Source organism: Zootoca vivipara, chromosome 5 (assembly GCF_965207765.1).
Source record: "Zootoca vivipara chromosome 5, rZooViv2.hap1.1, whole genome shotgun sequence".
NCBI lineage: Eukaryota > Metazoa > Chordata > Lepidosauria > Squamata > Lacertidae > Zootoca > Zootoca vivipara.
In genome coordinates this window covers 12,044,233-12,071,656 of record NC_142588.1, presented here as the reverse complement: position 1 = coordinate 12,071,656, position 27,424 = coordinate 12,044,233, and the positions used below count along the sequence as shown (strand labels likewise).

The 27,424-nt window shown below is 41.2% G+C and overlaps 1 protein-coding gene across 22 annotated transcripts in view; it reads left to right on the top strand.

Moving 5' to 3' along the window:
- Nucleotides 1-27,424, top strand: part of GBF1 (golgi brefeldin A resistant guanine nucleotide exchange factor 1) — a 90,682-nt gene that overhangs the window by 790 nt on the left and 62,468 nt on the right. For all 22 annotated transcript variants that reach the window (XM_088670083.1, XM_088670079.1, XM_088670085.1 and 19 more), the window contains exons 2-3: nt 6,467-6,572; nt 8,539-8,605. In XM_088670083.1, the coding sequence (XP_088526209.1) occupies nt 6,467-6,572; nt 8,539-8,605 (173 nt within the window). The remainder of the gene's footprint in view (nt 1-6,466; nt 6,573-8,538; nt 8,606-27,424) is intronic.

Sequence of the window (27,424 nt, the reverse complement as noted above, 5' to 3'; positions counted from 1 at the left end):
CGGTGCACACACGTTATTTGAATGGCAATGCACATCAACTTTGTGGGGACCCATACCCCTCAAATATTTTATTTTTTTAGGGCAGCGGGTGGGGAGTTGGTTCCTGTGGCTGGAGACCCAATGGAATTGAAAACTGCATACCTATCTAAGCTCTGTTTTGAAACATAATCAATAATCTCCATAAGATCAGCATGGCACCAGTCATTACAATAAGAACAGCGCCGACACCTTTAATTAAAAGCAGGTGTTCCCAAAGGCCTGTTGGAGTAAGAAAGGTCTTTTTCACCTGCTGGTTGGGAGGACAGCAAGGCGGGAGATGGTCCAGAGGAAGGGAGTTCTGAAGTTTCCTGGGAGCTGCCACTGACAATAAGGCCCTCTCCCGTGACCCCACTGAGTGTTACTGTTGAGGGGGGTGAGACTGAGAGAAGGGCCTTCCCCCAAATATCTCAGGGTCCTGTGCAGGTTCCCATAAGATCCTCCTGCACTCTTGGGGCACCTGAGCTGAGGTGATTGGTGACTCTTTCTGAGCCGGTCCAGTTTTGGCAGTTCAGCTGCTGCTGCTGGGGTACCCTAAAAAGCATAAATGAAGGCCTTGGTTAGTGAAGGCAGTGTGCACTTTGCAAAGTAGAATGCCTGAGACTGTGTTCTCAGCTTTTCTGGTTAAAAGATCTGTGACAGCAGGGCTATAAAAACATTGCTTGCCTAAGGATCTGGGCCATTGGCTTGATTTTGGGACAAGCTTCAGGGTTGGGGAGGGATAGGCAAAATCCTGCCTGCGAGGGTCTGGGCACACACTACATTGCATTGGGTATTGTGAATGGTTTTGAAGATAGTGAACATATTTTAATTTGTGCTTGGTGCCTGGGAAGACCCAGCAGCCTGTGTCATGCAAAGTTTAATGTGAGAGGAATGAGGCTTGTCAAGTACAGAGGATTTGGGGGTGAGGGACAGTATCTCAGGTAGTCTGATTTGCACTTTTGGATGGGAGGCAGCATTAGGGTTTAGAGTTATCTCTGGTCTTTTTAGCCCTTTGCATGAATGGAGAGATCTTACCATCACCCCATAGTATTCCAGAGGAGTCCTAGGTGGAATGATTCCTTATGTCCAGCACAATTTCACATTTAGGTGGATGGAATATCCCCCAATGAGAGGGAACACACTGCATCTCGTCCTTGCCATTGACACTCCAAGTGACTTAGGGGTTGAGGGTATGGACGTTGACTCAGTGACCTTCCAAGCTTGCCCAGGTAGGCCTGGGCTGGTTCTCATAAGGCAATGCTTTACATATTTACACACTTTCAAATATGGCTGTAAACACCTTCAAATATGGCTGCAAATGCTATTGGAACATAGGGGAAAAACAGATCTGTAAAGTGTCTGCTGGAAGTCAAAGAACTGGGCGACAGTATGAATGTGGAAGTACCCAGAACTGGCATTTGGGGCCTGTACAGTATACATGCCTCGTGTCCATATAGTGTTATTCGTTTTTGAGTTGGTGGTGATAGAGTTCATGTGACACACAAACATGCCAACTCTGCCATCTTTCCAAAGACTAGTAGATACAACTTGTCCTCATTACTTTTTGATACATTACCGTGTGGCTATCTAACTTGAATAGAGCTTCCTCAAACCTGATTTGTTGGAGGTTGAAGTTGGGTAGAGTTGCAGCTTAGTGGAAATGGCAACTACTTATGACTGTTGAACACATGCAATATGGGGTAGACGCTGGATTACCTGAACACATGGACTGCACTACCCAAATGTGTATTTCTATCTGACAAGCAGAAGGGTTAGCTGTCATAATATATAGACCTCTTAAAGGTGGTTTTGACAGAAAGAGTTGAGTCTTTGAGCTACAAAAGTAGCGACCAATCGTTTTTGCAAGTGTGCCACAAGGAAAGCTTAAAGTATTGGAGAATGCCAGTCTTAACAAACACTGGGTGTGGTTTTGTCTTAAGTCTCCTAGATTGGGGAGCAGGCACTAGTGCACTTCAGCAGAGTTTGCTCCATGTTTAATCCCACAGTACGGTACCTCCAACTTACATTCAGGTATGATGTAAACTCCTGCTGCCCATGCCACTTGTGGATTCACCACAAATGCAGCATTTTGTTTTTTCCAGAAGATTTGTTTCCTGTACTTTTGCAGTGCATTCACATTGCTCATTTTACAATGCTATCTTACAACGGCAGTATCATACTATCAACAATATAAGAATAAAACAATGTGAAAATGGAAAACAGTGCAGTAGACAAAAACCCTAAACAAGGTCCACCATGTGTCATCTGCCTAGCAAGATGAAAGCTTGCCAGGGGAGAAAGGTTTTCACCAATGGGCAGAAATGGCAAGGGAGGGGACCAACTAGACCTCAAGTGTTCCCATAATCCAGAAGGCCCTTTCTCTTGCCACAAACAATTGTGCCTCCATGACTAGTGCAGCCCAGATATAGGCCTCTCTACCAGATCTTAGGAATAGTAAATATCCAAAAACTTGCCAGTTCCTTGATTTTAATTATATTTTAGGTTGGTTTTAATTGTGTTTTAATTACATTTTATGCAAGCTGCATTGAGGGCATATACATAAAAATACTATTGGATTTGACTGGAATAATGAACAAAACAATGAAATTATTTTAATTTCATCATCTGTCCTAAGATTTCTCTCATGGTATAACACTCAAGGGCCTATTTTCACCCTGGAATAAGGCTGTGCAAAATTTATATGAGTAGATAATCCAGATCTCTCTTGTTTGTTTCCTTATAGCAGGCTTTCTCAAACTTGGCCCTCCAGATGTTTTTGCCTACAACTCCCATGTTCCCTGGCTAGCAGGACCAATGGTCAGGGATGATGGGAATTGTAGTCTTAAAACATCTGGAGGGCTGAGTTTGGGGAAGCCTGCCTTATAGAATGTAGTAGATAAAGAAATATCAAATGCAGCTGATTCATTTTCAGTTTATTACCTTTATACAGCTCATTACTCCATCTGGACACTAGTTCAAAACCGAAACTGTGTCTTATTTAGATATAACAGAGAAGCAGTGCTCGGGATTGCTGACACTGTGTCCCAAAAAATCCTGATGACTGCCCCCAACAGTTTATTTAGATGTTAAATAGTGTTGGGGACAGAATAGTTCTTAGTGATATCTGAGAGTGTAGGTGTCTGGACAGTATTCCCTGAATCTGGTCCCTCAGATAGGAATCTAAGCATTGCAACACAGCACCCACAAGTCCTATCTCATCGAGTTGGCCCAGGAGAATACCATGTTCAACGCTGTCAAAATCTGCAGAAATATCCAGCTAGAGTAACAGGGTTACTCTCCCTTTGTCTGTTTCCTAGTAAAGGACATCCATCAGAACAACTAAAGCTGATTCAGTCCGAAAGCTTGGTTTGGAACCCTGTCTAAAATTGGTCTAGATAATTGGTTTCCTCCAAGTGTTTCTGAAGCTAGGCCATTACCCTACCCCACCCCTGCACAAGCACCTTGACCCTGAAGGGAGCATTTGTGATCAGCAGCAGTAATCAGGAATCTCAGGGTCAGGATTGGGTTTTAAAGTAGGGACTGTACCACTGCCTCTTTCAAGGTGGTTGGCACTACACCCCAGGGGTCAGCAACCTTTTTCAGCCATGGGCCGGTCCACCGTCCCTCAGACCATGTGGTGGGCCGGACTATTTTTTTTGGGGGGGGGGAGAATGAATTCCTATGCCCCACAAATAGCCCAGAGATGCATTTTAAATAAAAGCACACATTCTACTCATGTAAAAACACCAGGCAGGCCCCACAAATAATCCAGAGATGCATTTTAAATAAAAGGACACATTCTACTCATGTAAAAACATGCTGATTCCCGTACCGTCCGCGGGCCAGATTGAGAAGGCTATTGGGCCGCATCTGGTCCACGGGTCTGAGGTTGCCTACCCCTGCACTACACCACTCATGCAGTGATCCGTTCATCACATTCTTCTTATCTCAATCTTCTGCCTTCTACCCCCTTTTCCTTTAGTCCTCTTCCATGGTAGCCCATCTCTGTGACTTTATCAGTGAGATACCGTGTTTCCCCTTTTTTAATACGTAGTCATAAAGTAAGCCATGGCAGGGTTTTTATGCATTCGCGAAATATAAGACATACCCCGAAAATAAGACGTACCTTCTTGCTTTCCTTTACAGCCTCGAGAGGCTTGAAACCAGTTGGGAGGGGGTGCATGAATTGAGCGCGTCACCAGGCGAGCCACGCTGGGAGCCTTTCCGCTCTTCCCAGGACTTTTTTTCCACTTGGGCCAAGCGCCCGGAAGGGAAAACCCCTCGGCGTCGGGAGCCCTGCTGGCCCCTTCCGCGCCGCTGGAATGTTGTGGGGCCGCATGGCCCGAAGCAGAGCGGCGGCGGGTGACAGGCAGCGGCAGGAGCCACGCCGCCGAAAAGTTCTGGGGCCGCATGGCCCGAAGGAGAGCGACGGCGGGTGACAGGCGGCGGGAGGAGCCGCGCCGCCGAAACGTTCTGGGGCCGCATGGCCCGAAGGCGAGCGGCGGCGGGTGACAGGCGGCGGGAGGAGCCGCGCCGCCGAAACGTTCTGGGGCCGCATGGCCCGAAGGAGAGCGGCGGCGGGTGACAGGCGGCGGGAGGAGCCGCGCCGCCGAAACGTTCTGGGGCCGCATGGCCCGAAGGAGAGCGGCGGCGGGTGACAGGCGGCGGGAGGAGCCGCGCCGCCGAAACGTTCTGGGGCCGCATGGCCCGAAGGAGAGCGGCGGCGGGTGACAGGCGGCGGGAGGAGCCGCGCCGCCGAAACGTTCTGGGGCCGCATGGCCCGAAGGAGAGCGGCGGCGGGTGACAGGCGGCGGGAGGAGCCGCGCCGCCGAAACGTTCTGGGGCCGCATGGCCCGAAGGAGAGCGGCGGCGGGTGACAGGCGGCGGGAGCCGCGCCGCCGAAACGTTCTGGGGCCGCATGGCCCGAAGGAGAGCGGCGGCGGGTGACAGGCGGCGGGAGGAGCCGCGCCGCCGAAACGTTCTGGGGCCGCATGGCCCGAAGGCGAGCGGCGGCGGGAGGAGCCGCGCCGCCGAAACGTTCTGGGGCCGCATGGCCCGAAGGAGAGCGGCGGCAGGTGACAGGCGGCGGGAGGAGCCGCGCCGCCGAAACGTTCTGGGGCCGCATGGCCCAAGGCAGAGCGGCGGCGGGAGGAAGCGGGAAGTAAAGGGCAGAGCCAGGCAAAAGAGCTCGACACTTGCGTGTTGGTTCGCCCTGGTTCCCGCAGACCCCTTTCCGGCAGAAAAATGGCAGGGGCAACCGTGGTGGTGGCAGCATTAACGGCGCCAGGAGGAGGCGGTGGATGCAGTCCAAGGCAAGGCGCTGCTCCGCTCGCCGCCTGGCTCAGCTCGTTGCTGCGGGCGGCTTGTGTGAGTGGGTTTCTCGTGTCTGGGTCAGTGCGCCTGAAAGGGAAGGAGGGGAGCCAAGGAGGGAGAAAGCAGGGCGGGAGAAAAGCCTTTCCTCTTTCCTGCCTTCATTTGTAGCGCTGCTTTCTTAAAGCAGTGTACAGTTCTTACTAGTTGTAAGGAGGTACTTACAGTAATAATAATAAAAAGACACCCCCCGAAAATAAGCCATAGGCTTATTTTCTTGAGTAAAATTAATATAAGACGGTGTCTTAAAATGTGGGAAACACGGTACCTACCAAATGGTACCCTAGAAATTGGGGAGGGAAGCCTACTCTAATGGGCAGGGTGTGCTTTTGGCTGCTTCCCAGATTGGTATATATTTCTTTGCTTTTCCAAATACTACACTGCTGCAGAGATGCACTACTTGGATTGTTCCTCACTTCTGTATGCATTTCTGATCCTTTGCTTCCAGGCTGTTAACCACTGGCAGGCTTTACTCCCTCTCCCCCCCCCTTTTACAGTGCTCAGTTGATTGCCAGATAAGTTGTATGCCAAGTACCAACCCATATCTTTCCTGTAGTGGTTTACTTAGCACAATCTGTGGTTTGCTGGGTCTAGACTGTGAAGTCATGAGTCCTTTCCCTCCAGGTTTATAGTGGCCTTTAAGGATTTTCTTGCTTTTGAAGCGCTAAAAGTTGTATCTTAAAAGAAATAGTGAAACTCTAGATTTATTGTACATGCTGACCCTTATTTCCCCAAAGCAAGTGAAGGAAGGAAGGAAGACTTGACTCTGATTAAACATTTTGGTTTGATGGGTTCAGTGTCTTGAGAAACTAACATAAAAACATTGTGTCCTGATTTGTGAGCTGCTTTGGGGCCTCTCTGCGAACTAAAAGATAGGGTGGAATAGCTAATAATAAAAACATATAAAACAGACTGCACCAAGATAATTTAACTATTTCTCATTTCATGAAATATTTCTATAATTTTTGGCATCCAAAGAGTAAATTCTGGGACATACTTTCGAATTTCTTTCCTGGTATGGAATAATAATGTTATTTTTTGTATTTGAATGGGTACTAATTTATTTTTTCAATTCTAGGTCTGTCAGGATTGTGGATAAGAACATTTATATTATTCAAGGTGAAATCAATACAGTAGTAGGAGCCATAAAACGCAGTGCAAGATGGAGTACTCATACACATTTGGTAAGTTATTGAGTGTTCTATTAAGTAAATATTGAATATGTCTAATATCAAACATATGTGAGAAACTGAAATAGTTATTTGCTATATGTTGCTGTAGGCACTTGTCTAATTCTAGTTAACAAAATAATTTGGAATGTGGCATCTACTGTATAAGAGACTGAAAAGTGCTGAACTCTGGGACGGGGTACCAACAGGATATTGTGAGCCCACTCTACTGCACCCACATATTGGGATAATAATACTGGTCTAAATTGCAGGGTTGTTAGGATCACAAAGATGCTCTCTGAGCATTAGAAATGTGCAAAGTAGTATTATGTGTGCTACATTTTTATACACCCATTCATATAATACCTACTTATTTGCATAGTTTGTGCATCTGATAAAACAAGCATCTGATAAAACAAGATCCTGCTTACAAAAAGTTTATGTAGAAACAAATGTGTTAGTCTTTAAGGATCCACAGACTTCTTCGGTCTTTTTCATTTCATATATACCGTACTCTTGTAGCACTAAACATCCTCCTGGCAGTATCGGTACCCCCTTTAGGATTGGTTGTTAAATTCTGTGTTGTTGGAGGGGTTGGTACAGTCTTTCCACACCTTTGAACTGGAATAAAGGGTTGTCACTTTCTGTTCTCAAATCCTGGTGCCTTGAACATTGTCTTTCAGAGCCTGTCTAAAATGCTTTTTCTCAAGCTTTAAAAATGCACACACCCATGTGATGTAATACTTCTGATCAAAGCTTTAAACTTCTGATTGGAGCAGTTTAAGAATTGAGAGACAACAATTTAAGGACAAAGTGCCTTTGGGTATGAAGTAAAGTGCCCTTCACAGTTCTGAGAATATTGTAAAGAAATAATAAAAGTATACAAATTCCTCCCCAACTTTATAACCTTCTGCTGTGGCAGTTGGCTATTCCATTACATTTTGCTGCCCAAGGTGAAACTAAAATGGACATCCCATTTGAGATAGTCTAGGGATAGGAAGTATGTTGTTGGACAACAGATCCCATATGCCACAGCCAGTATGGCCAGTGGTCAGGGATTATGAACGTTGTAGTCTAGCAACATCCAGAGGGCAACAGGGAGGGAAACCTATGACAGTCCATCATCTGGAGGTGGGCCACAGGTTACTCACAACTGTGTTTAGCCATTCATACTGCTGATCCCATTCATTTCTTAAGGCTGCTGTGAATCTATGCATACTTACCAACCCTGTGCATACTTACCAACCCTGTGGGACTTCTGAGTAGGCCTACATAGGATTGTTCTGCATACCCACCCACACCCCTGCTGACCTGGATATAGATGCTTTCTGTGTAGCAGCTGGAATCATTTTGGCAAAGGAACTGCGTGCTACCTCTGTGACCTTCCTCCTAACACCCATTTTGCACAATGCAATCGAGCTGGATTAGCAGCTTGGCAGGAATGGGGTGGCATGCCGATGCTGCTACTGTTGAACTGGCACAAGGGGTGGTGGGCGAGCAAGCTGGCCGGAGCACAAGGCAACATCCTGAAACTAATTCCCAGCAGTCAATGACCATATACTACTAGTAGGGCTGGGCAGTGTCAGGTATTCAACATTGTGATGCATCACCAGCCAAACATTGCAATCTGGTGTGACACCGCAAGCTGCATTGGCCTCAGCCAGCGAGGCGTGGGGTGAAACTGTTGTAGCACTCACTGCAGGAGCTGAGGTGCTTTCACCGCAGCTCCTGGTGGGCTGGGGACAACACAGCTTGTTTGCACGTCTCATCTGGGGGGCAGGAAGGTTCCCACCCCCCTCCAGCTGAGTGAGCCCCAATGGTTTTCCCACTCGCACATGACCAGGAGAGACTTTGGGGCTTCTTTGAATAATGATCTGTTTAAGTGCATATTGAAAGATGATATAAATATTTTCTCCCCCTTTGTGAGGGAGTTTTAACTTAGTCCAGTTCTGACTTAGTAACAACCTTTTCATGTGTTTAGGATGAAGACCGTGATCCTCTTTTGCACAGCTTCAGTGTCTTGAAAGAAGTGCTGAATAACATAACTGGTAAGCTGTTGTTGCTGTTTAGTTAATATTGGGTGTGTAGAGAATCAGGGCACATGCCTATATTCTGCACAGATAGATTTATTGTTTTTTTAAAATAAGGATATGGATTACCTATCGGTATAGAACAGCATTGCATTCATAGCTGGCACCAAGAATGTGGAATCTAGGTTCACTTTCAAACCATGCCTTCACAGTGCAGTGTACATAATAGGGTCAATACATAAACGAAAGGAGACATATTAGGTGGTATTATAAGGAAAAAGCATCTAGAATTTGCAGGTCTGCCAGAGTTTTTGATTTAAAAATGTAAAATGTAAAACTGGCATGGTCCTGATATTCATATCACTTGTGAAAAGACCATGCCAGTCTTCATGTCTCCTGTGTGTAGGTTAATTCTGTCATGTAGCACTGACTGGAAATCCTTCCTAGGTGTTCTTGGGAACAGACTTGATCCTAGGCAGGGTATTGGTGGGCCCTGATTGCATGTGGTGCTGTTGTCAGAGACCTCCACTTTAAAGAGGCAACACAGGGGCAGAGTTCAGCTCTTACTTGCATTCGGTTTGAACATTTCTTCATTAAGTTACAGAAGCAATGACTTTCATATTCAAATTTATTCAAGCAGTAATCTTTGACATTTGAGTTAGCTTTTAGAACAGTTTTGCATTTATAGTAATATATATTCTGTATTTCCTCAGTCCCTACTGAGTTTGTTTTAATCTGTACTGGATGCAAATTTCCAACTGCCTTGCCTCATTTCTTCTCGTGTTCCTCTTTCCTTCTCCCCTCTGTGGACTATGTTTGATCAGGTGTGGCAGGAATATCCTTTCTCAAGCTGCGCCCTTTATATTAGTCAATATTGCTCTTCTCTCCCTCCCGTTCTCTTCCATCTCCTCTGAGCTTTATCAGTTGACTTATAATTTTGGAATTCTCATTGGAGTCTGTAATACAGTTTGTTCATTATTTAAACAAAATCTGTTTAATGAGCAGAGAGGGGCAATGTAAATGTTAGGCATGTTGCAGTAGAGTACCTTTGTTCTCCTTGGAGTCTTTGCTTATTTAACTGTTTAGGAATGATGTATGGGGTGCCCTGATTTGGGAAAGAAGGTATACCATAGAGCCAACCTACCCTAGGAAAACAGTGTGAGTATCCTAACTCGCCCATAGATTCAATACCTTGTGGCTTTGGATTTTTGTTTTTATATTGGATTTAGTTTCTTACCTGTACAAAGTGAAGGTGCAAGTAGAGAACATCTTTTAGCCCTATACTTGCTCTTTTTAGAAACCATGTCTATATAACACTGTTTCCTTTAATTTTTGGTGCAGGATGATGTGGTGGCCAATAAAACAATAGTTGAGTGATGTCTCACATTGGCTACTTGCAGATTGGTTTAGAAACATAAGTAACCTTCCTATTGATACATAATACAATTTTTTAAAAAAGAAGAAAACTTTCTTTAAATCAAAGAACTTACCTGGCTTAAAAACTTTCCTTAAATTAAAAAGTCTATGAGGGAAAATATTTGGGATTATGAAAGAGCATAAAAGAACATAAAGTAAGATCATGAGCACACTTACATAGGAGCTTGTCACAGATTTTAATCAAAGAACTTACCTGGCTTAAAAACTTTCCTTAAATTAAAAAGTCTATGAGGGAAAATATTTGGGATTATGAAAGAGCATAAAAGAACATAAAGTAAGATCATGAGCACACTTACATAGGAGCTTGTCACAGATTTTAATTGTCCAAAGAAAGGCATAATTCTTTTTGTCCAAACTGGCACCTATTTACTCTTTGTCTTTGGTCAATTTACTTGCAATCTGAAATGAATGACTAGTCTTTGGGGCAACACTTCTTAACCCTTTACCCTCCACATGTCGCTGTACTATAGTTCCCATCATCCCTGACCATTGGCCATGCTGGCTGGGGATGATGGGAGTTGTGAGTCGAACAACACCTGCAGGTCCACAGGTTCCCTAGGTAAAAAGAGCAGTTCTGTCTTCCTTCCCATAAAACCTGTGTGTGTGTGTGTGTGTGTGTGTGTGAGAGAGAGAGAGAGAGAGAGAGAGAGAGAGAGAGAGAGAGAGAGAGAGAGAGAGAGAGAACTATCCTACCAGACTCATTTGGACTCAGCTGCATATCCCTTTTCCAATGACAAGGCTGAGCTGCAGAATGCTTGAAATAATGGGCAGTCACTTGAGTAGCCAGCCTATGCAATCTAAGGAAAGACTGGGAATGAAAATGTATACAAAAGCATTTCTTTTTTAAGCTGACATACCTGTAACTTCTTCAAACCCAAATGGTTAAAGATTCAGTGACCTTTGCATTTCATTTTGCACCAGTCCTTAATTATTTAGCCTTTGGGCAGGAGAAAGTAAACAGAGGAAGATAATATTAATGTTGACTCTGAATCACTGTGGCAATTAGTGAGCCTCAATTAGGTGAGAATGACCTTAAAAATCCTGTAGTGGACTAGGAGTGAATGGTGGGGTATAAATAATAATTTAATAAAATAGTGAATAAAAAGTGTGTTATCTGTTGTGAGCTCAAAGTACTCGTCATTGTGTGGAGCATGGGCAGCAGATATTTTTAAAAGGCAAGACATACTAGGTATGTCATGTAGATCATGTGCTTTGGTATCTACTCCTGTGCTGTACCAAGTACCAAGGTGGGCATAGCTGGGAGAAACTAACCCCATGATTTGCTCCTCACCCAGGTCTTGATTTTATATGCCAGGTCAGCATCCTTAACCCTGATTAAATTGTGGGTGAGGGAGATCTTAATATAGACTGACCTGGCATTTACAAGCAGCAGCTTGAGACCCAAATACATTGCTGGCACAGCCACAACCAAGACTTTGGCTGGAAAAAGGGTCAGGACACAGACTGAAACTGTCTGTGCCAGAGTCCAGACTTCAATTATACTGTATAAGTGTACATGAGAGAGGCAGACTTCAGATTTGGAACAAAAATCTTCATCTTTCCATTTCCAATGTGTCATATTTCCATTTTAATTCTAACTGCAAGGCCACTGAGGACCAATAAGTGGGATACAAATTAAAAACATAAATTTTAAAGTGAATATTCAGATCACAACTACTGAAATTGCCATGTGCGTGTGTGAGGGAGGGAAGAAGGAATGAAGAGAAATTATTGGAAGGCACTGTTCACCCCCTCAGAGTGCCTGCCTGCAATGTGTGTTTGAAGGCTTTATGTCCAAGTGTTCTGCTAAAACCGTTAGTATGCATGGCTGTGCTTGGACAAGGCAAGCATGTAGTTTGCCAGGCCTGTTCACTTCAGAAGTGAAGTAGTTTTTGCTGGAACAAAAATGCTTGCTGCTGCCTTGCAATATAAACTCCTGGGCATTTGTTCTTGGACCCAATTCCACCCAGAAGTCATTCTTGTGCAGCATTTCTGTAGCACAATCACATTAGCAACAGACTTGCTTTTTATGTGTGAAAATGAAGAGCAAATAACTTTGGTTTCAATCTCTTATTTTTCTGAATATAAAAACTGGTCCTGTGGTCCAAAAAACTGAAAATTAAAAAATAAGGCAAGATATATTAAGCATGGTCAAAATCCTGACAGGTTATAAACTATCTAGATTATGTTTATAGGTTTTATAAATACAAAAATATTTGAGGTTTAGTTCAGAAGAAATATGTGGTAATGTTACATTTCTCTGTTACTAGAGCCAATTAAGTGCATTTTCTGCAATGGGTAATGCTCTGTCTTGACCAGTAGGAAGCAGACTATTCCAAATATCTTTCTGAAGGCTCTCTTTCAGCAGTCTCAGTCCTCAGATGTTTCACTGCCTCAGCAGTAGATGCTTTACTGTTGCTTAGAGGGAGTTAAAAAAGACTCAGTGGAAGAGCAGAAAGCCTGGTTTCTTTTTCTTGCCCTTTGGCTTGTCTCTGCCAATCTTTTAGGAGCTAAGCACAGAGGGCTGAGTAAGTGCTTTGAGCATTTTTGTTCAGCTCTTATTTTTAAGTGAGCTAACTGAATACAGTGGTACCTCGGTTTAAGTACACAATTGGTTACAGAAGTCTGTACTTAACCTGAAGTGTACTCAACTTGAAGTGAACTTTCCCATTGAAATTAATGGAAAGTGGATTAATCTGTTCCAAACGGGTCCGCAGAGTACTTAAACTGAATACTCAAAACTGAAGGGTACTTAAACTGAGGTATGACTGTACAGTCAAACCTTGGTTTGCGACCGCCTCTGTTTGTGACCACTTTGGTTTCCGACCACCGCAGACCCGGAAGTGTTTACTTCCGGGTTCCGTGGCGCTCGGATGCGCAGAAGCGATTTGCACAGCTCGCGCATGCGCAGAAGCGTGCCTTGGGGAGCGACAAACTCAGGGAGCAACTGGCTCCCCGGAACCAATTGTGGTCGTGAACGGAGGTATGACTGTAAGTGGATTGCAGTGCTGTTTTCCTTTGGTTTTTCCACTTTTCCAAATGTTAGATATAGTTAATCAGCTCAAAAGAATGTATTAAAATGCATATTTAAATGTGGACTTTTTAATATTAAAATGCATTCAAAATGCATATTTTAGGTTAAATGTGTATTAAAATATGATTTTTTTGTGTGGGTGAAAGTTTGCAGAATGAACACGGACACAGACTAGAAATAGACTAATCTGTCCATCCCTACTTTATGATTTGCCCCGCAATTGCCATTTCTATCTGATAAGGCCTCAGAAGAGTGTGGCCACTTTTTGCTGTTGTTGAGCTCTGATAGTGACAAGGTAGTACTGTCAGGTGGTGAAGCAGCTTGGAATTAGTGCTAGAGGCCCAGAAAGATGTGTGGCTCCTGTGATTATTGTGTGTTCCTTCTACCTTTTGGTCTTTGCATCGGTCTGATTTGTCTCTTCCAGGTATTGGTTTGAATGCCCACTTTAAAAAAAATAATCATTTATTTATTGAGCTTAAGAATCACCCTCCTCAGACGATGTACAAAAAAAAAAGGATAAGCAAAAAAAATTGTATCAGTAATTAAAACAAAATCAAAACTAAAACATACATAACTTGGCAGTAATTAAAAATACAACCCATGCACTGCTGTTCAAGGCAAACATTAACTTAACACATTATAAAGACCTAGGTAAACAAATGTATTTAGTTGATGTCTAAATCCCAATAATGAAGGGGACAGAAACATTTCCAGTGGGAAATTTGCAAAAGGGTTTTCTATGAGTCCTGTCACTATGAATCCTTGGGGCTATGAGGAGTGCCCTACCCAATTTTAAGGATCCAGTTGGCTGGTATTCGAGGTGGCACTCCTGCAGATGCTTGGGCCCTGAAACAGAGGAAGCTGGCTTATACAATGGTCCATCTAGTTCAGTATTTTTTACTCTGACTGACAGCAGCTCTCCAGGGTTTCTGACAAGGAATCTCTCCCAGGATCTAACGGGAGATGCCTAGGATTGAACGCAGGATCTTCTGCATACAAAGTTTGATGATCTACTGAGTTACGTCCCTTCCCTGAGTTGTTTTGGGCTTGATAGACCAGCATCTTGAATTGGGCATGGTAGAGTCCTGGATGTCCCATTCTTGTCCCTGCAGGTTTTCAGGCCATCCCAAGTCCTCCAGGCACAGACCAAGTGGTGTTTTAACCTCTTGATTGTTCTCTCTGATTCAGATCAGTCTGATTCAGGGCAATTCTCTCATACAGGAAGGGAGAATTAAAAAAAAAAGGATCCATTTTGGGCCCTTCTTCCCCAGCTTTAGTCCACATCTGAAAAGATAACAGTGCTTGACTTTGAGCCTCTTGAAACCCCAAAGCTGTAAGGGATTAGTATTTGCAGGAGCAGCTAGTTTGTTTTCTAATGGCACATTTAATGTATTTTGCTCTTCAGGTCTTGGTATTTGGCCACTATTTGATGAAAGGCTTCTGAAATCACACAACTGCTTCCCAAATAAATTTTATTTATTTATTTAATGCCATTTATGGGTTGCTTCCCATAAATTATCTTGAAGCAGTGTTACAATAAAACATCAGCAATAGAAACAATTCACATATAAAAAACAATTATTACAATTAAAATAAGAATTCATAACACTTTTTATGTGAAAACAATTTGAAATCCAATCCAATGCAGACTACGATAAAAAGGGAGGCTTTTCTCTCTCTTTCCTGCTAAAGGTGAACAGCAAAGGAAGCCTTAATGAAAAGCACAACTATTTCTCTCTCCCTGCCCCCCTGTCCTCCTGGGCATTCTCTTGATTTTCCCTGTGTCCAGGATGATTGGCAGGAACATGTGCCTTAAGTACAGCTGGAAATATGCAACTGACCAAGTTGGGTTGGGTCAATAGCAGGAGTGGGTGGCTGTCAGTTCAGGAGACAAATTGTTCTGGGAAAGGAAGCTTTGTCTTTTAACTGAGAAACAATTTCTTACCCTTCTGGGACTTCCAATATAGAAGTTGGCAAGAGGCTGTTGCATTTGCTACAGTCTATCTTTTAATCATTGTTTATGGCGACTATAAACAATAGGACCTCTATCCATATAATGGAAATGTTTCCTGAGGATGATAACATTGCTAGTTCCCTCCAGTCAGGCAATTTTGATTGAAAATGATTCTGAATGGCAAACTACATAACAACTTTTTAGAAAACCTAAGGACAAGTATGGCATAGTTTTGTTTTTGCCTGTGAAAACTGTAATGTAGTCACATGGGCGGGTCCGAGCAAAAACGAAAGGCTTAAGGAATAAAAAGGGATGTGAGAGATTCCTGTATCTGGGGTCCAGAGACTTCGGGGTGAAGAGAAACCTGGGAGTGCGGGAACCAGTGCAGAGAGGTCTGTGAGAATAAGGAAAGAAGTAGCTGAGAGACAGAGATACAGAGATTGGTGGCGTGGAGGAAGAAAAAAGGGGATAAGAAATTGGGGTGCAGGAAAAACCTGTGGAGGTGTGGGGAGAACAAAAGAACAATAGAGAATATTGCTGAGAAATGAGGCTGGGTGTAGACGTAACAGAGATGGGGGTGAAATAACTTGATAGTGCAGAGAGAACATGCAATGGAGTCCTGGAAAAGAAAACAGAGTGTTATAGGGTGGAGAGAGAATGTTGGACAGCAGAGAGTGGTCCAGAGGTCTGCAGTGATGAAGAAAACGAGAGGAGGATATCATGCTGTGTGGAATGTGCATGCATGTGCAGAAGAAGATTAATAGAAAATGGGTGGAAAACATTGACTTGAGATTGTACAAAAATATTTTTTCACTGCAAGGCAGGGCTGGCACCAAACTTCAGGGGACCCTCAACCCGGTTTATGGTCCCTCTGTTCTTATTCCCATTTTTCTCTTTGCAAAGGTCCTCCCTCTCCTCCACCCTGCCATACTTCTTTTAAAAGGGCCTTTTTTCTACCTAAATGGAATGTTCATGTTTTGCTGGTGCCTGGACTTGGACCTGGAATCTACATTTGTGTGTGTGAAAGATGACTTGTACGTAAGGCACCTGCTTCTTGTTCTTTAAAGCTTTAAATCCACCTCTTCTTCCCTTCCTTTTCTGTTGTAAAGGTCACTTTTTAACATCTGTGTGCATTAACAAGATTTAGACAAATCCTTTCATTTTTATTCATACACGTATTGGTGTTTAGTGAGTGGAAATCACCTTTGTATTCAGAGGCAGGCAGAGCTCATTACAGGTTAGGTACAGCAAAACACACAGTTTCACATTGAATGCACCTCTGAATTTTAATTCTAGGTCAGATAGCCAAGGAATGTTCTAGTGAGGACTAACTTGTTCATATCAGTTCTTCTAAAATCAGAATATCACTTAAAGAAGGTGTCAGGTGCTCTCACTCTTGTGCTTCTCACCAGCATGGTCTTTACCTGTGGAGTAATCTCACCAGAGGCAGATCTCAGTTCATGAGCTGGGCTATCGTGTGTGTGTGTGTGTGTGTGTGTGTGTGTGTGTGTGTGTATGTGTGTGTGTGTTTATAAACATTTTAACCTGCCCTCCCTCAAAACATCAAACACAAAATAACAAATACAGTCTTTTTCGCTCCATAAGACGCACCTAATTTTTTAGAGGAAAGGGGGAAAGCCCTCTTTTTTGGATCAGCTCACAGTTGTGCAGCTTCTTTTGCAAAGGGGGAAAGCTCCATTTTTTAGGATCAGCTCAAAGTCGTTGAGCTTACCTTGCAAAGGGAAAAAACCCTAGTTTTTATGGGGTTCAACTCACAGTTCTGCAGCTTCTTTAGGAAAGGAAAAGGAGCCATTTCTACAGTTTCCAGACAGATAATCTAATCAGCCAGGCCCATGTCGCTGGGGAAACACAATAATGGAGGCCTGGGCAAGGGGGCTGGGCCAGGAAGGGAGCTAGTGTCTCTTATCTCCCTACCCGATCTCTTGCAATCAGCTGCTGAGCGGGTTTCTTTCAACACCCTCTTTCCCTCTTGTTAGCCTTTAGCTCTTAAAAACAAAGCACGATCTGCTTTTCGCCCCTGGGCAATTCGGCCCCAGGGACCATGCATTCACTCCATAAGACGCACAGACATTTCCGCTTGTTTTTAAGGAGGAAAAAAGTGTGTCTTATGGAGTGAAAAATACGGTAAATTGCAGGGATGTTTTCAGTTGTTTAACACTAAAAGGGACTCTAGCCATCTCTAGAAGTATCTTCTCACACTCATTCCTTTTGCAAAGCCTCTGACTATGACCAGCTCCAGGAATGGAGGCTGAACATAGAGCAGGAACAGGTGATCTCTGAAGAAGGTTGCCAACCCAGCAGAAGTTCAGAGGAAACTTGCCTCTGTTTGATCCTCAGCTGGGTGATGGCTTGAAGCTTGGTCTCTCACTTCCCGAGCAAATCTTATCTGGGATTTGGATAAAAATAGATTTATTTCTTTAAACATTCTGAGTTGGAGAATAACTTCCTAGTTAAAGGTTTGATTTTTAATGCATCTGAACATTATATGATAGACAGATACTGTATTCCTAAATAATATAGTACTGGAAAAGCAACTCTGTTGCTGTACCTATGTTAATCACTCCAGACTCTAGTTTGCTAAGTGAGATATTTAGCTTTATGCCTAGTACAGTAGTGTTTAAATATTTGGCTGCATACTGTATTAGTTAATGAGTCAAGTTCAGTGATTTCTGGTTGCCATTTAACACCCTAATAATTTGGTATCAGGATATATTGCAGACTGTTTCCCCTATATAAACCATTCTTTACAATCTTCTGAGGAGACTCTATTGGTGATTTCATGACCAGAAGACTTTTACTTAGTGACACTATAGAACCTGGTCTTCCTGGAGATGGAACCCACCCTCTCGAATGCCTTCCATTGGGTAATTCATGAGGCAGACACAGTAATGACTTTTAAATGCCTCTTTAAAACATTTATTCCCTATCCCTCCGTAAGCTTTCCTGAACTCTTATATTTTTAATATTTTTATTGTACACATCTAAGTTTTATTTGCGATATACAGTTATGTTTCTATCTTTTCAAAAGTATTAAAAGTGATTACATTAAGTGTTGTTAGCATTTTCGTTGTTATATTATTCTTTTTGTAAACTGTTTAAAGATTTAAGTGGTATATATATATTTATAAATAAATAGTGAAATGGTGTGAGATCACCCTAAGCAGTCTTTCCATGAGAATATTAATATACTCATATTTCTTTGGATAATATGTTGAACCATTTAATTTCTATTATTTGTATTCTATCTTTCAAAAATATATTCAAGGTAAAGGTAAAGGTACCCCTGACCGTTAGGTCCAGTTGCAGAGAACTCTGGGGTTGCACGCTCATCTCGCTATATAGGCTGAGGGAGCCGGCGTTTGTCCTCAGACAGCTTCTGGGTCATGTGGCCAGCATGACTAAGCCGCTTCTGGCGAACCAGAGCAGTGCACGGAAACACTGTTTAACTTCCCACCGGAGTGGTACCTATTTAATTGAACTTTGATGTGCTTTCGAACTGCTAGGTGGGCAGAAGCTGGGACCAAACAACGGGAGCTCACCCCGTCGTGGGGATTCAAACCACCGACCTGATCGGCAAGCCCTAGTCTCTGTGGTTTAGGCTTTACCATTAAATACAGTTAACTGTTATATCCAATCAATTATATAAAGATGAAACTATTACAAAAATTAGAAGTAGCAGTAGAATTTTGGTTGTTGGCATCCATCTATCTTGGGAGACAATGGAAGAGTGCATCTTCAGGGATGAAGACAAACTGTTGGTGAGTTACATCGCCTGCTGTGGCTGTAGAGACTGATATGGGAGAGATGTGTTTAGTTGCAGCTGGGGCAAATGAAGGTGTCCAGTTGTGTTGATGCAGGTGTACTATGGCATTTCTTCTTTCTGTGCTCCTTCCAATGATCATTCCTTCTCTGGTCACTGCTATGGATAAAGAACCTGATTGATTGTCTCCAGGGATTCTGACATTGCTCCCAGGCAATTTGAACTGTTATTTCCTCCCCAAGATACTAAACTCTCTCTCATTGCCACCTGATTATTTTTTACGTTCTGATTACTCCCAGTCCTAATATCCTTTTGACCTCACCCAACAATTTCATGTAGATAGTTGAAGGCGGGCTAGCGTGTTATACTAGCAGTATTTTGTTTATTAAGGTATTTATATACCACTTAATTAACAAAGTTTCTGAGAGTTTCTCAGATAATAATGAAATCACAGAAACAGAAATGTCCTGTGGGCATGTAATGCCACATTATGACTAAGTAAAATTATATATTTTCTCCATTTCACTCTATGAGTGGGAACAAAAATTATTTGAGTTAAGAAAAGTTGTCATCCCTACAAGTTAAATGAAAATATTTATGCATATTTAGCTTTTTAAAGAATCAAGTAGTATCTCCATAACAGTATTTTTGCAAGTCAGCAGTGGTTTAATAGTTGTCATTAATACATTTAATTTAAACTTTTTTGCCCAGAAAATGGCTGTAGTATATAACTGCTGATTAAACTAACCTTCAGGAAATGTTAGTAATCCAGTCATGTGATATGTTGAATGGAATGTGGCAAATAACTAAATGGGTTTCTGTGAGGAGTCCTGAGCCTCACAAAGTTAAACAAGCACACAGTACCAGGCCTCTTTGTGTTTCTTTATTCTGATCAGGTGTCGGAAATGATTAGGATCAACTATTTTCTTTTTTTGTTTTGTTTCATTGGCTGATATCCCATGGTGTACTCGAGGAGAGAGAAAAGGGGACTAGGCTCAGCAGTTCTGCAGCGGTGTGGAGTGCATTAACTTCTGTCTGACTGCAGATGGACAAAACTGCAACAGAATACTGATAGAAAACTTTTCTGAGTTTGGTGCCACTGTGTTGGCATCCACCTTTTGAAGTTACTAGAAGTGTTCTGCAAAAACTAGCAGCGTACTTGTTAGCCTATATGGTTGCAGAATTTTATTTTATTTTTAAGAGATGAATTCTTCCTTAAATGCTGTGTGTGACATTGCCACAACTTCTGACACGCTGGCTCTCAACCCCTGGCATTTAACATCTTCATGCATCATCATTGCAGGAGATGAGGATGACCTCTGGAAGAAGCATGCCATTCTCAGTAACTGGTTATGAAATAGCAACCTAGGAGAAGATGCACATCTTTTCAGGTGTTCAGCAAAGGCTGTAAGGCCACTTTTTCAGCAGGACTTCGATGTAGTACTGGTGCTAAATAGAGCTGTATCTGATTGCTTTTAATCTGTTTTTATGTTCTTTTGCTAATCTTGTGTGTGGATTTTTATTAGGGTTGGCACCCAAATAAATATACCTAAGTTGTCGAATTGTATTATTTTAAATTGATTAAATATGCAAAGGGAAATCCCTGCTTACTTTACATTTAGATGATGTGGACATATTGTAGCAAGTATCAGTTTAGGAGAGACATTCACACAGGTGGGGCTACCTCTTCTAAGATGATGGTGGTGGTGGTTATTATAATTATTAATAAATTATACAATATGCTTTGTCAAATATAAAATATGCAATATAAAATCAAAACAGTTACATAAATCTACATAAAGTAATAATAAATAATTATAATAAACAGATAATAAAATACAGATTTTATTTGCTATGGGAAGTTTCTATAAGTGCATCAATTGGAAATAATTTAAATCATTAAAAATTTGTTTGATTAATTTGGGACACTTTTAATTGGATTAAAATGTTTTGATAGATTAAAATAACTTATTAGTCAACCAAATGTTGCAGCTATAATTTTTCTGGATTTTTGTTTTGTATCAATATTTATGAGAGTTTCTACAAGAGGTACAAATACATTAAAATGGCAAAAATTGTGGTCAAACCTTTTGCTTTCAATGGAATATTTGGCACCTTTTATTATAGTTTAGCAGCTAATACTGGTTTGCAATGCTTTTTAATATATTGCAGCAGTTGAGTTTGACTCAAATAATATCATACCACCCTTGGGAAAATTGATGCGTTCAAGATGGCACTCATCAAAGCCAGAAAATAACCAAATATGTTATTGCAAGACACAGGAATATCCCTGCTCTCCAGGCTCTAATTGTAGGATTTGGGGTATAAGGAGGATGTGCTTGTAGCCTTCTAATGTATGTGAGAGAAAATAAACCACAGCTAAATGGATTAATTACCTTAATATTGATACTGCAGCACAAATATTAGAATTGCTATCATTTTCTGTTCCATATATATTGCAAAAAGATATGGGACTGTGTGATGATTCCATTTTTTCAGGGTCTACCCTGAAATGTTCCAGAACTTTTATTTCATGCAAGCACACTCCCAACAACAGTGCTTTTAGCTGCTCTGCCCTTTTCTATTTGAGGGAAGAGGAGGTGCTGGCCAACAACTGATACATATGGTGGGGGACAAACTAAATTATTAGGGTGCAATAGGGTAGAGGGACACGTGTGGATTAGCTTTTTTGATGTAAGTTGCACTTAGTAGAATAAACCTCATGTTTGGCAAGAAGATTTATCAGAACATAAAAGTTTTTACAATGGTGTTGAAATTTTGCAAGACACATTACAATTACAAAGTTGGAAGGAATCTCAAATGTAATCTAGTCCAACTCTGCTGATTGCAGGAAACTCACTGATACAGCATTCCTGATGGATGTTGAGTGCTATGATAGTCTGGCAGCTGCGCTATCATATCAGAAACTTGAATTGGCAAATCACATCAAGATTATTTATGTTTTGTGAGAGAATAAATGAAAGGAGAATTTCCATTGATGATGTCTTATTTTTTGTGGCATTATGCTCCATATACACTGTATTACTTGAGGGGGAAAATGAGTGACTACCACTGTTGAAGACAAGGCAAGAGAAATACATATTGTGCCACCATCCAGATGTATGGAATGATGTTTGATCTGACAAGTTTATAGAAATGACATTTATGTGATGTGGACTCAACAAGAATGTCACAACATATACACATTGGTGGGAACCACATACTTGTTTTTAGTCTGATCAGCCAATAGAGAGTGGATATACTCGTGAATCTATGACCCCGTGAATCCTGATTATTGTCCACCTGGTGCTATGCTAAGCATCATCTTTAGTAAAAATCTGCCAAGAAAAAGTAAACATAGATGATGCATTGGTTAGTAGGTTTTGAGGGAACAAAAGCAGTTTGCCTGAAGGCTTCACTGAACCATTAAGTAGAAATGCCATAGCAATGAATACAATGTGTTCGTTTGGATTGCTATGTGTTTTAACAGCAACCTAATTTATTCCAGGGTTATGTGCTTTATGATGATGTAAGATATGGACCTCAGAAACAGTTTTACATATGAGTTGGTATCCATACTATGATTATTGTCTTTGCAATTCTCATACCCCTTTTGTCACTAAAGTCAGTACAGTATTAAAAAAAGAATTTGCAGCTGAAAATTCCGTTCAAGCATCACAGTTACCATTACAGATTGATATGTGGTATTTTGGATTATATATTTTCTATCACAAGATGCAATACAAGATTACGTTGACAGATTCGTAACTTACATTATAAGAACATTGGTTGAATTTCCACGTATTAGACACTACAAATAGTCACTGCAAATAGAGTATTAAGAATACTTCCAAAACAAACCACTCAGGAGATCAAGAGGGCATATAAACTTAGTTGGTCTTTAAGGTGCTACTGAAGGAATTTTTTTATTTTGCTTTGACTCAGACCAACACGGCTACCTACCTGTAAGAGGGCATATGGTTGGGCATATAGGCGCAAGGACCTTGTTGACATTAGCTGATTGCATTAGGTACTTCATCTGGATTGCTACAACTGTAGATTCAAAGAAACTCCAAAGTTGAGCAGTTTTATCCTCAAAATGTGTAACCAGTTGGTCACAGTGGGTCCTTGAATACTTCAGTATTCCCTTCCCCAGGTTGGTCAAGGATGCCATTGGGTGGTCGATAGACATGCAGCATCCCCAGTCTGTCTCTCCAGCCCAACCCTCTAAACCCACCCCAAGATGGGTTTTTGTGCTTTTGTGGGATGGTGCTTCCTTGGACAATAGCAACACCTATTAGCTGTTGCTGTACTGAGTACCTAGATCAACAGAGCTGAATTAGGTGAGGCCCACCTAGCTTACCCATCCATGTTTTGGTAATGCATGCTTTGTCAGCCCCTTCATCCACAATCAAGTTTTAGGTGAGCGTGGTCTTACTATGGACTGACCTGGTGTTCAGTAACAGCACCACCAAACCAGAGGACTCAACAAATAAGTTACCAGAAACTTTTAGAGGATCAGGAGGGCTGAAACAATGAAGTTCTGAAGATCATGAGCTGTAATTGTAACTACTGTATACAAGTGAACAGTCATGTTCGACCGGAAGGTGTCACTGTGGTATATTTTGAATTTGCCTGCTCTGATTTTTGCAGCTGTTACAGGACAAACAACTGCAGAAATAAAATGGAACAATTGTATTGGTAGCGGTGAGGAGAATGAAGACAACTACAAATACAGAGTCTAGATTTGTACACGACTAAACGACTAAACAACAACAACAACAAAGGCACTGAAATATAGTTCAGAGGCTCTCTTATCTGTGTTATCACCTTTTGAGGAAATGTTGAGGAAATGTTATAACCTGCAAGAAATATCGTCTCTTTGGTGGTATCCTTAGATCTATACCATTTGGGAAGATAGTGAAAAAATCTGCTGCTTTACCTGGCCTTTGGCCTTGAGTTCTATGCAATTGATTTTGATGAACTATGTTGTACTCTGTGGTTGCTATAATTGATTTATCATTGAATTGTATTATTTTGTGTTCAATTACTGTTAGTCATATTTATTAGTGGTTAGTTACCTTGAGGATTGTTGGTCAAAAAGTGAGAGATTAATGATATAATTGGAATAAGAGATCACATTTATGGAAATGCCAATTAACTGCTATTTCCATAACTTAGATTCATGAATCCCGACCTCAAGATAACACTCTGAAATAATGATAATAAAAACATCACTCACTAAAATACAATTGAACAACAAAGCAGATATTAAAAATAAGACTATTAGATTATGTGGCAGGATTTCGTTATAACACTTTTTACTATGGAAATATTATTAAATATTGTCTCCCCATATTTCATCCTCCATTTGAAGGAGGAAAAAAAATGAATATTTGTTCTTCCATCTTCCTGCGTTCATCTTTCTTGGGTGGTCAGTTATACTTGCACTGGAAATTCTGCCATCTCTAGTAGTCTGAGCCACAATATCATTTGGGTGTACAGTATGTCCAAATCAGTTTATTATTTTCAGATCTGGAAGACTTTTTCCAACAGTAGTTACCCCATGCCATGCAGTAATATATGATCTTGAAAATGACATTTTTGAGGACATATTTGTCACACTGTGTAGAATTGATACTGCATGGGAGGCTGCTTTTAACATGTCATTGCAAGTAACTCATTTTCTGTCTTTTTAATTTTTTTATTAAATATTTTCTTGATTTACAGAAATATGTGCAATGTCTCTCGTAACATATTTGCAAATTTTCTAAAGCGTTTTCTGGATTTTGTCTGGGGCCCTATTCCAAATTTGATTTTCCATTACAACTGCTTTACTACCTTCCTTGACAATATATGCAGAAGAGAAAACTGTTTCCATTATTTCAGTTTGGCATTTTTTCCCCGTCTGCCATTCTGTAAGTCCTGAATCCTGTGAAATGAACTGGTCGTCTTTGTTATAGCAGAGTACCTGCAGTGAAGGCAGGTGTTCTGTGGAACATCTGTTTAATCTCTGAATGAAAACAATAGTTGGAAACTGGTTTTTAGAAGTGGAGAGGAATTATTTCTCATCTTGTGGACGTGGGAAGTGCATGAGGCCTGAAGGTTTTCCTTCTTGTTCTTGTGGATTACAGAGTACAAAACAGAGCATTAGACATACTCTTCTTCAATGACTTTGAAGTATCTGCTGTAAACAACTGTCAGAAATCAAGTGTATTTTGTTGGGTAGGTTACGTGTTTCTGTTTATTGGAGGTGACATTAGCAGTGGAGCAATGGCAAAAAGGCCATGTTGCCATTGCTAAATATACATCCCTGGCAGTCTGATAATAGGTTCCAGGAAGTTCAGTGGAAAATTAAAACAAAGCAACATTTATAGCTGATTGAACTTGAAAAGCAGTTTTCATGCTGAATGGCAAATATGTGGACTTCAGCATTCCAGGAGTCTGATGCAATCCCCGCTCGATGTGACTGACCTTGTGTGTACAGAATGGACTGTGGATACAGCAGCATGCAAAACTGCTTCATCTCTAAAGTGCTGTATGGGAAGGCAAATTTTGCTCCATACACAGAAACAATTCTTCTGTACACATGCCTATATTTATATAGTACACAGAAGACTAAAAAACTTTTCTTATTACCTTCTTAGTCCCCCAGTGAATCATAAACTATAATACTTACATGTTATGATAATGCAGTGACTTTGCTAATTGAGAGTGTGTTGGGATGTTGAAATGGAACTATTCAAACTGTTTCAATAACCTAATACTTTGGAAACTACCCTAACAGTACAGTCCTGTTAGTAAGTTCCACTGAGCTCAGTTCTACTGCATAGGTGGAGAGACAGCAATATGAGGAATCAAGTTTTTTGTGGCTTTCTGTAATGTTGTTTTGAACCAATTGAACATTAATTCAATTCGTAGCTATGAGTTATGTTTGGAGATGCCTATAGTGACAAAGTTGGAGAACAACATCATGGAAAATCTGGGGGGTGTTCCCATAGGTACATGATAGATTTGAAAAAAATAGAGATAGGGGAGACTACAAAGGTGTAGGAAGGGCGATATTTTAGTTAGTCCAAAACTTTTCAATCTTTCTGACTCTCTCACTAGCAACTATCGTATAAATGCAAAATGTATTGCAGTCCATTAATAATTATTCTGTGAGACTACTCAGATGTCAAGGAAATAAGCAACCATCCTACTTTTAAAAGGCATCTGAAGGCAGCCCTGCTTAGGGAAGTTTTTTAATGTTTAATGCTGTATTGTGTTTTTAATATTTGATTGGGAGCCGTCCAGAGTGGCTGGGGAAACCCAGCCAGATGGGCGGGGTATAAATAATAATAAATTATTACTACACTGCAACTGCAGTGATAATCCCATATATGAGAACATTGCCTATGCCACCTTTTTTTATTTGGCAAAATACAACTACTGAGCCTTTTGGGGTTTTTTATCCAGGATTTTTACTCTAAGCTTTATCAAATATAGCTCAGTCGGTAGAGCATAATACTCTTAATCTAGGGGTTGTGGGTTCAAGGTCCACCTTGGGCAAAAGATTCCTGCATTGCAGCTGATTGGACTAGAATCCCCATGGTCCGTTCCAACTCTACTATTCGATGATTCTATGAACAATCCTATGCACACATACCTGAGAATAAGTCCTGTTGAACACTATGTAGCTTGCAGGTTTCAGAATTGCTTTATTGTTCTTCAAGAAAAATAGGATTAAGTTAAATAAATGTTGAAAAAAATAAGTTTCTTAGCTTCCTCCATTATCCAGGCTACATTTTAAACTAAAATTTTCATTTTATGATACTCTGCTTAGTTCTTAAGATTAGAAATTGTTTCGCTAATGGATTGCATATATATTTTGCTTCTACAATTGCCCTGAGGAAGAGTCCTAAGATTTTAAATTAATAAACAGTGGTCCCAGGACAGAACCCTGTGGCACCCCACTTGTCACTTTTTTCCAGAATGAAGAAGAACCGTTAGTGAGCACTCAGTCAACCAGCTACAAAGCCACCTAACAGTTACCTTGTCCTTCCCACATTTTACCAGCTTCTCTGCAAGAATATCACGAGGGACTTTGTCAAAAGCCTTACTGAAATCAATATACACTATGTCCATAGCATTCCTCATAGCCACCAATCTTGTAACTCTCAAAAAAATAAATGAGATTAGTCTGGCATGACTTGTTTTTGAGAAACCCATGCTGGGTGTTAGTAATCACAGCACCAAACAGAAAAAGACCCTCTCTTTTTTCTGTTTGGTGCCTAGCTATCTTGCCTTTTCTCTGATGGCTAATAAGAAACATCCACACTAAGGCTTAATGTAGTAAACAGAATACTTCTATTTGTGAATAATGCCAAATTAAGACCTAGTAACAGATTGTCTAGTGTTCTAGGAAAGAAGCCTGAAGTAGTTTGAGTCAGGAAAGTTGGTGCTAAGGCTACTTATAAGTAAGAGAGATGAAATTAGTTTTAATAACTTACTCTGGGTTTTAAACTTTGCATTCTTCTGTTTCTCCTACAATATGGAGTTTTACTGTCTGATTTGACTGAAACATTATGATGCAGTTATTTTATGAATGAGTTGGAGAGGATGCTGAGAGCTGCATGGAATGGTTCAAGG